This window comes from Mesoplodon bidens (genome assembly GCF_964165515.1).
Source record: "Mesoplodon bidens genome assembly, chromosome: 18".
Taxonomy (NCBI): Eukaryota; Metazoa; Chordata; class Mammalia; order Artiodactyla; family Ziphiidae; genus Mesoplodon; species Mesoplodon bidens.
In genome coordinates, this window is record NC_138175.1 from 13,230,444 (window position 1) to 13,238,654 (window position 8,211).

Sequence of the window (8,211 nt, forward strand, 5' to 3'; positions counted from 1 at the left end):
CATGGGCCCATATATATTCTTCTATTGGACCCCTTTTCTTTCTACAAAAGGGGACGACTAGATGCATGACCTGGAGCTCTGCCAGTCGGGAGGATCTCAGGGTTACCCCCAAGTGGGGCTGTAGTACAACAGTACATCTTCAGCTCAAACCCTCATGTTGAGCCAATCCATTCATGAATCAAGCTTGAACTTTTTCCTCCTCCATCAGCTGGCCATAAGAGTTCCCCCATACGGCTGTAGGTGTGAGCTGAGGGAAAGGTACTGGCCAAGCAATGGTGGGTGCCATGGGGGTCTGGGCCACCTACTCATGCAGCTCACTTTGCCCTCTGGGCCTGCTTGTGCCCAATTTTCTTGTCCCCCTTTTTGTTTTGGACCTGCCTGACTTTATGACTTGGTGGGTCTAATAGAAGACAGCTCATGACAGCCAGCTCTGGTCACATGATCACTCAATGATATCTTGTGGTCACACTCACCCTCTTAACCAGGACCCAATAGTAGGCCGGGGCAGTTTTTTGTATAGTGTGTAGGTCTCTGTTGCAGATGTCATGACTCTGCTCCAGAACCTTAGGAATCTCTATCATGTCTCTTCTTTTTAGGGTTTGCCACAAAACTCTACCTGGCATCTCTCCTCCATCCATAGATACCTCTAGTACCAACAGCTACATGTGGCTAACAGCTACCATATTGGAAAGCACAGATACAGAACATTTCTATCAGTTCAGCAAGTGTATTAGACAGTACCACATCTAGATCTAACAGTTTACAAGAAGTACAGAGGCTGGAGAAATATATTAAACAATCTCACAAGGATGCAATCATCCAAAAACAGAATGCAGAAAATTCTACAGAACAAGTGACCCTGTTTCTTTAACAAATAAATGTCATGGAAGAATGGGGGAGAGGGAAACTGTGGTCGATTAAGAGGCTTATGAGACACATTAACCAAATGCATTGTGTGGACCTTCCCTGGATCTTGATTTGAACTAACCAACTGTAAAAGAGATGTTTTTTGAGATAAGCCAGTTAAGCAACACACTGAGAATGGAAATGTGGGCTCATTCAAATGTGGTTGGGGAGAGAGACCCAAATAGGAGTTTGTATTCCTGGTTTGACTGGGAAGAAAAACAAAGCCAGAAATAGCTTTATCTCAGTAGTGTTAGCAACACGCTTCTTCAAAGTTGCTGTGGGAGGAAAACGGAGCTTGGAATACTTTCAAGAGCAGCAGCCACATCACTCCCCTTGATCCTGGGATATGCCCAGTGGGAGAGTGGAGACAAAGGGATGCGACGGTATTTTCCTTCGCTTATACGGCAAACTGCTGCTCATGCTTAGCACTCCTCTTCCAGGAAGTCTTCCTGGCTTGCCTTACTGCCCTACCCCATCCTAACCCCCAAGAGCCTCCCTGTGCTTTTCTCCTCATAGCCCCGATCAAGGCCTACCCTAACTGTGACACCGGAGCTGGGACTTGCAGGGTGAGAAAGGTCAAGGGTGTGTTCCAAGCCCCTGAGCCTTGGTGGAGCTCTGGGTATTCAGACCACAAGAAGCCACTGCAGAGTCTTAAGCCAGGAAGTGGCGGCTGTTGTGTTTCCCTTTGCGCTCAGTAAGCCTCACCTCTCCTTTAAGAAGTACTGACTCAGCGAGGGCTGGCAGGGCCACCTTAAGGCCGTGCCACCTTAAGCAGCCCTGCCCCCAGCACAACCAATAGGCTGGGGTGGTCACCGGCTGTTGCCCAGCTATGGCCAGCCTGCTCCGGGCTGCAACTTGGGGGATGTTTCCCTGGAGGGGCTGCTGCTCCAGGGGGACGCAGGTAGGTGGGAGGGGAGGAGCCCCTTAGAGGGTGGGGGGCCCCCGATGCCGAGTTCTGGCCAGACTCTGTGCTGCCCCAGCACCAGGAGACCTTGAGCAGAGGCTCGCTGGGCTCACCCCAGGTCAAATGTGGGTGTTCAGTGAGTTGGGCCGAAGTCCTCACAGCTGCCATGAGTGGGGCTGGGGGGTGTCAACTGAAAGATTTGTGGACTCTAGGGCACCCCTTTGAGGCCCCGGAATACACACACATTTTGAAAGAATGCCTGGGAGGCAAGGAGCTGGATTCTAGGCCAGGCCCTGTCCTGGACTTGCTGGCCTCTTTTCCTCATCTGTAAAATGGGAAGAAATCCCCAGAAGGGCTCCAAGAGCCCTACGAGCCCCCAGCCGAGGCGGGGTAGGGATGTGGGTGCCTCTGTTCACAGGCAATGGAACCCCCACTCCCACCCCTCCCACTGGCCAGGTGGCTCCAGGTATCTTTGAGTGACCCTGCCAATGTGTTTCTCCCCTGCAGGGCAAACTCAGCAAGGGCTTTGTGGAGGCTCTGAAGGCAGTTGTGGGGAGCCCCCATGTGACTACTGCTGCTGCGGTCCGAGAGCAGCACGGGCATGATGAGTCAATGCACAGGTGGGCTCCGCCACCCCCTGCATCAAAACCCCTGGCTGGGAGTGAGGGTCCTGGGTTATCTTCTGCCCATCAACCCCCGCCATCTGTTTTTTGGGTGCTCTGGTATTCTCCACCTCTCCTCTATGCCTCCAGAAGGGTGTTCTCTGCCCCTCGCCCACTGTGCAGCCTCAGGCCCTGCAATACCTTCAAACTTGAGCAGGACCAGAGGGTACCACACACCCTTACATTGCTGAGGGTCTGGTTCCAGGTGCCAACCTCCGGACGCCGTGGTGTGGCCCCAGAATGTGGAGCAGGTCAGCCGGCTGGCAGCCCTGTGCTATGGCCAAGGCGTGCCCATCATCCCATTCGGCTCGGGCACCGGGCTTGAGGGTGGAGTCTGTGCCGTGCAGGTATGTATGGTGGGTGGCCTCCTCCCCTGGCCAGGCTCTAGCCCCACCACACTTGTCACACCGGCAGCTGCCTCCTCCACCACACCAGCCTGGCTGGCCAGGTCCAGCCCTCCTTACCTGCCATCCTGGGGCTCTGGTCTGGCTGCGGGGAGGTCGGCCACGAGCTGGGGTCTTGGGGGCTGTGTCCTGGCGAAAGATCTAGGTCAGTTACCGCTTGAACGCCCTCCGCCAGGGCGGCGTCTGTGTCAATCTGACCCACATGGACCGAATCCTGGAGCTGAATCCGGAAGACTTCTCTGTGGTGGTGGAGCCCGGCGTCACCCGCAAAGCCCTCAACTCCCACCTGCGCGACAGCGGCCTCTGGTTCCCTGTGGGTAGGCTGGGGCTCCAGGACTTTCCTGGGCCTGGAGGGCTCCCTGGTGGCAGGGCTGTTTCTGGGGCTTGGCGGGACCCCTCTGCCCACGGGCAGCCGCCCCAGGCTTCCTTCTGCCTGCCCTCTGCCCTCCAGACCCAGGTGCAGACGCCTCTCTCTGCGGCATGGTGGCCACCAGCGCCTCGGGCACCAACGCTGTGCGCTACGGCACCATGCGCGACAACGTGCTGAACCTGGAGGTGGTGCTGCCGGGAGGGCGGCTGCTTCACACTGCGGGTCCCGGCCGTCACTTCCGGTGAGCGCCCTCTACCGGCGGCAACGGGGGCCTCCTGGAGAGGCGGGTCATGAAACCGTCCTGTGGGCCAAAGCCGGTGGTCCAGAGGCCGATTTGGGCTGTGGCAGGGAATGGCTGCCTGGGTGGCAGCCTGCACAGAGGCGGGTGTGCCCAGACCTCAGGCTCAGCTCCCCACCTGGCTTCTGGCCAGAAATCCGTCGTCACGTGGCCTGGGCACTCACCTACCTCATGTCCCTGGGGACCCAGGAAGAGCGCAGCTGGCTACAACCTCACCGGGCTGTTTGTGGGCTCCGAGGGGACGCTGGGCCTCATCACGGCCGCCACACTGCGCCTGCACCCTGCCCCTGAGGCCACGGTGGCCGCCACCTGTGCCTTCCCCAGCGTTCAGGCGGCCGTGGACAGCACCGTACACATCCTCCAGGCTGCAGTGCCCGTGGCCCGCATTGGTGAGCCTGGGATTGGGCCGTCCAGTTGGGCCTCCCCAGAGGAGGCCCCCTTTGAAGGCCACGCGTCACCTCACGTGGCCTCTCCTTGGTCCCAGAGTTCCTGGATGACGTCATGATGGACGCCTGCAACAGGCATAGCAAGCTGAACTGCTGCGTGGCGCCCACGCTCTTCCTCGAGTTCCACGGCTCCGAGCAGGCGCTGGCAGAGCAGGTGCAGCGCACAGGTGTGCTGGGGTGCTGTGGGCGGGGTGGGGCGGGGCGGGGCGGGGCCCGGGCTGCCCCAGAGTAGGGCCTGGTGTCAACCCCACCCCCCCGCCCCCGACAGAGGAGATCATCCGGCACAACGGAGGCTCTCACTTCTCCTGGGCCAAGGAGGCGGAGGACCGCAGCCGGCTCTGGGCAGCGCGGCACAACGCCTGGTACGCTGCCCTGGCGCTGCGGCCGGGCTGCAAGGTGAGCGGGCTGGGGTGGACTTGGGAGCCTTTCCTCAGCTTACTGCCCTATTGTCCAGGGCAGCAGGCAGAGGCCCCGGTGGGCAGGACTGCCAAATCCTCGGGAGGGAGCCCCTGCCCCGAGCCAGGCCCTGGGTGCAGGGACCGAGCAGGGGCAGTGTGAACACAGAAGGCAGGCTTCCTGGAGGAAGAGGTGGTGAAGCGGAAGGTGGTAGCCAACAGGAAGAGGAGGCTGGGCTCCAGGTGCTGGGGGGCCTGCACGGTAGTGGGGGTGGGGAGCAGGATGAGAGCCCTGGGAGCCTAGCCGGGCCACTCGCCTTGTTGTACAGGGGAAACTGAGGCTTAGAGACAGCAGGCACGTTCATGTGAGAGGCCGAGCCCCCTGAGCCCATTCGTACCCTTGACCCCTTACCTCCCGGGCAGGCTGGGTGAGGGAGGGAAGCTCACTGGCCTGCCCCGACTCAGGGCTATTCCACCGACGTGTGTGTGCCCATCTCCCGGCTGCCGGAGATCCTGGTGCAGACCAAGGAGGACCTGCAGGCTTCGGGACTCACAGGTTCTGCCTGCCCCATGCGGGGCGCGGTGGGAGGGTGGGGGCGGGGCTGGGGCAGCAGCTCTGTCCTCTGGGCCCCCAGGAACCATCGTTGGGCACGTGGGTGATGGTAATTTCCACTGCATCCTGGTGGTAGACCCGGAGGACCATGAGGAGCTCCTCAGGGTCAAGGCCTTTGCAGAACAGCTGGTCAGGTAAGGGCAAAGCGGGAAGCAGGGTGGGGGAGAGCTGAGGGAAGTGGGAGGGGCACCCGTTGAGGACCTCTTCCCGCTGCTTCCCAGGCGAGCACTGGCACTCCATGGCACGTGCACGGGGGAACATGGCATCGGTCTGGGCAAGCGGCAGCTGCTGCAGGAGGAGGTGGGCACGGTGGGCATTGAGACCATGCGGCAGCTCAAGGCCACGCTGGACCCCCGAGGCCTCATGAACCCAGGCAAGGTGCTGTGAGGGGCTCGGAGCACCTGGCCCACAAGCCCCCAGAGAGTGGCACCTCCCGTTCCAGAACCTGTTTTCCTGCCACGGAACAGCTCTGCCTTTGCCTAGACCCTGCAGGGGTCTTCGCCAGCCCGCTAGCCCTTTTATCCAAGCCGAGGCCAGAGAGAGGAGGGAGAAGCCTGGTCGGCCGTCTTCTCCCTGGCCCTCTTGCTGGCCTCAGGAGCCTTTGGTCCAGTAAATGGCTCAGGGTCATTCCCAGTGAAGCTGCTTCCTCTCTGCTTGCTTACACATCCTGTAAGGTGGTGTGGGTCAGTCACCCCAAAGACTAGGACGACTCCCCTCCACCTTAGCCTCCCCACTGCCAGGGCAGGAGAACAAAGGCTGGGGGCTCCAGCACCCATAGCCCAACTCCATCTGCCTGGTGACAGGAATGCTCCTTTGCTGGTGGGGGAAGGGACCTCCGGCTCCACACTCTTAGACCCCCAAAATAAACCTGAACCCCACTTAAAGTTGTCTGGAGACGAGCAGGCAGCACCTGTGAATGGCCCCCCGTGCCTGCCCGCCCCACCTCCTCCAAGTTCTCTGTCCTTTGGCTGGTGACGTCCTTGTCCCTCATCCCGGGCCTGCCCTCTGACTTGCTGCAGCCTGAGGAGTGGCAGCTGCTGTGCCTCTCAGAGCCCCAGGGCCTAAGGACTTGCCCATGTCCATCATCACTTACCACAGACTCCCCCACTGAGCCCCAACTGGGCTCTAGAACATTCTGAACGTGTCCTTCAAGTGGCTGCTACCAACCATTGCGAATGGAAGTGATTTTCCTGGTACCACACCTCTCCACAGTGTGATGTATTATATTACCAGCTTTTTTGCCCTCAATCTCAGGCTCTGTCCACTCTGCGGCCTGCCCCTGCCTTGGTCAGGATTCCTGATCAGAGGACCTTGTCCGGGGTACCTGGCAGTTGTTCCCCCTAAGCCCACGAGAGGGCGCCCGACACCTCAAAGCTTAGACACCAGTTTCTGCTTGGGGCAGTGGTGCCCAGCACTCACCGCTGCAGGGACCTGCAGCTCTCAGCTCTGGGCCCCCCACTTCCCAGGGTCTAGCAGGTGCCTGGAGTCCTGGAAACCAGTCTCTAAGCTCTCCACTCCCCTGCAGGTCCCAGGAGCCTCTAGTGCAGGCCCATCTCCCTCACCCCAAGGCCTTGGCCCTTAGGAAAGGGGCTGAGCGAGGGGCGCAGGGGAGCCAGGGGCACACTCCTTCTCGCCTCACTCCCGTTCTCCCAAGCCACCTCTGAGCTCCTTCCCTGCCTCCACCCCCTCCGCCCCTCCCCACCTCTCCCCCCAGCTGTTCAGGCAGCCGCTCTGGCTCCTGAGACCAGCTCGGTTCTTGGAAACCCTCCTCTCTGCTAATTCGGAGCTGAGCCCTGAGTTCGCTCCTCTGTGACATTTCTGTCCCTTGGATGTGCCAGGGGGTGGTGTGGGGCAAGTCCCATGGGTCCTCCCCCACAAGCACCCAATAAAGCGGACTCGAACCGTCTAACCATCAGCCACCAGTGCCCTCCCCTCCACGCAGGCTGCCCGCCACCAGCAGCCCCCCGGGGCAGCATTCTGCAGGGGCAGGCGCCTCCCCTACAGGGCAGGGCTTGCCTCTGATGTGCCCCTCAGTGCCTGGCAACTAGTAGGTGTTCAGCAAATGGCCACTTCCCCATAATTCTTTACTAGGAAAAACTCCAAACATGCAGGACAGTTGGAAGAACAAGTACACTGTTCACTGAAATACTAGCCACTGAAGATTCAACAATGACTATTTTTGCCTTACTTGCTTCATGCGTGTATTTTTCAGGGAACCATTTGGAATTGAGTTACAAATTTGTTGACATCATTCACCTACATAATTCAGCATCTATTCCCTAGGAATAAGGACCTAAAAACCTCGACACCATTAAATGGCTCCTAGATGACTGGTTTTAGTGAGGTGCCCCTTTCCAGGAAGCCCCCTCCCCTTCACGTGTGCTGGGCCCTTAGCAGAGGGAGTGGGTGGAACCCACCTCCCAGCCCCTGCCAATTCCCTCCCCTCCGGGAAAGGCAGAGTTGAGGAGAGCTGTTGGGATGGAGGATGACAGACACCAGTTCCATCTGGAAAGCCCGGACAACCCCAGTCCTACCCCCGCCCAGGAGCTGGCAATCTGGGTCTGAATTTGGAGGAGACGGCAACCAGCAGAGGGCTGCAGTGTGCCAGGTGGGAGTGAAGTCGCTGGGGGTGGGACAGGCACCAGCCCCAGGAGCCTGGAATAGCAGCCGGCGTGGGCTCCAGCCCTGCCCCACCCAGCTCGACCCCTCAGCTCACCCAGGGCGCTGCCAAGGCTGCTGGGCCTAAGCCACCGAGGTGGGCACAGAGGCGGGCACAGAGGCCTCCTCCGCCTGCAGGCCCAGGGGTCAGGCAAGATCCTCAGGGCCAGCTTTGCTGGAGGAATTAAATATAGAACAGGCAGACATAGTTGCCAGGCAGAAGCAGGAGGTGCTGTGAATAGAACAGTGCTCTTTGCGGTGACAAAGCCATGAGCGAGCCTGCTATGCACGTGCCAGGGGCTTCTGGGCAGATCCTCTGACCCTCACAGTGGCCTCTAAGCTGCGTGACTTTGTTCCCACTTCACGTGTGAGGCATCTGAAGTTCAGATGAAATCCTTTCCCCAGCGTGGTTCTGCCAGGCAGAGGAGCCCCATACAGACAGTTTAGAGCCCAGGTTTTTGCCACCATGGCGACTGCAGGTCCCCGGGGTCACCACCCCACAAGCTCAGACCCACAAACTCCTCTTGAGTATTTCTCTGAAATGCTGAGCGTGCC

At 59.5% G+C, this 8,211-nt stretch overlaps 1 protein-coding gene across 2 annotated transcripts; it reads left to right on the plus strand.

Moving 5' to 3' along the window:
• The first annotated feature begins 1,593 nt into the window (after positions 1 to 1,593).
• LDHD (lactate dehydrogenase D) lies at positions 1,594 to 5,625 on the plus strand. 2 transcript variants are annotated; one of them, XM_081215980.1, is made up of 11 exons: positions 1,594 to 1,807; positions 2,318 to 2,430; positions 2,678 to 2,819; positions 3,052 to 3,193; positions 3,328 to 3,487; positions 3,734 to 3,933; positions 4,029 to 4,157; positions 4,259 to 4,386; positions 4,851 to 4,941; positions 5,021 to 5,132; positions 5,220 to 5,625. In XM_081215980.1, the coding sequence occupies exons 1-11, from the start codon at positions 1,736 to 1,738 to the stop codon at positions 5,383 to 5,385; spliced, it is 1,455 nt and encodes a 484-aa protein (XP_081072106.1). In that variant the 5' UTR covers positions 1,594 to 1,735; the 3' UTR covers positions 5,386 to 5,625. The 2 variants fall into 2 exon arrangements, with proteins under 2 accessions (XP_081072106.1, XP_081072107.1); XM_081215981.1 differs by having other exon boundaries at positions 5,075 to 5,132.
• The last annotated feature ends 2,586 nt before the right edge of the window (positions 5,626 to 8,211 follow it).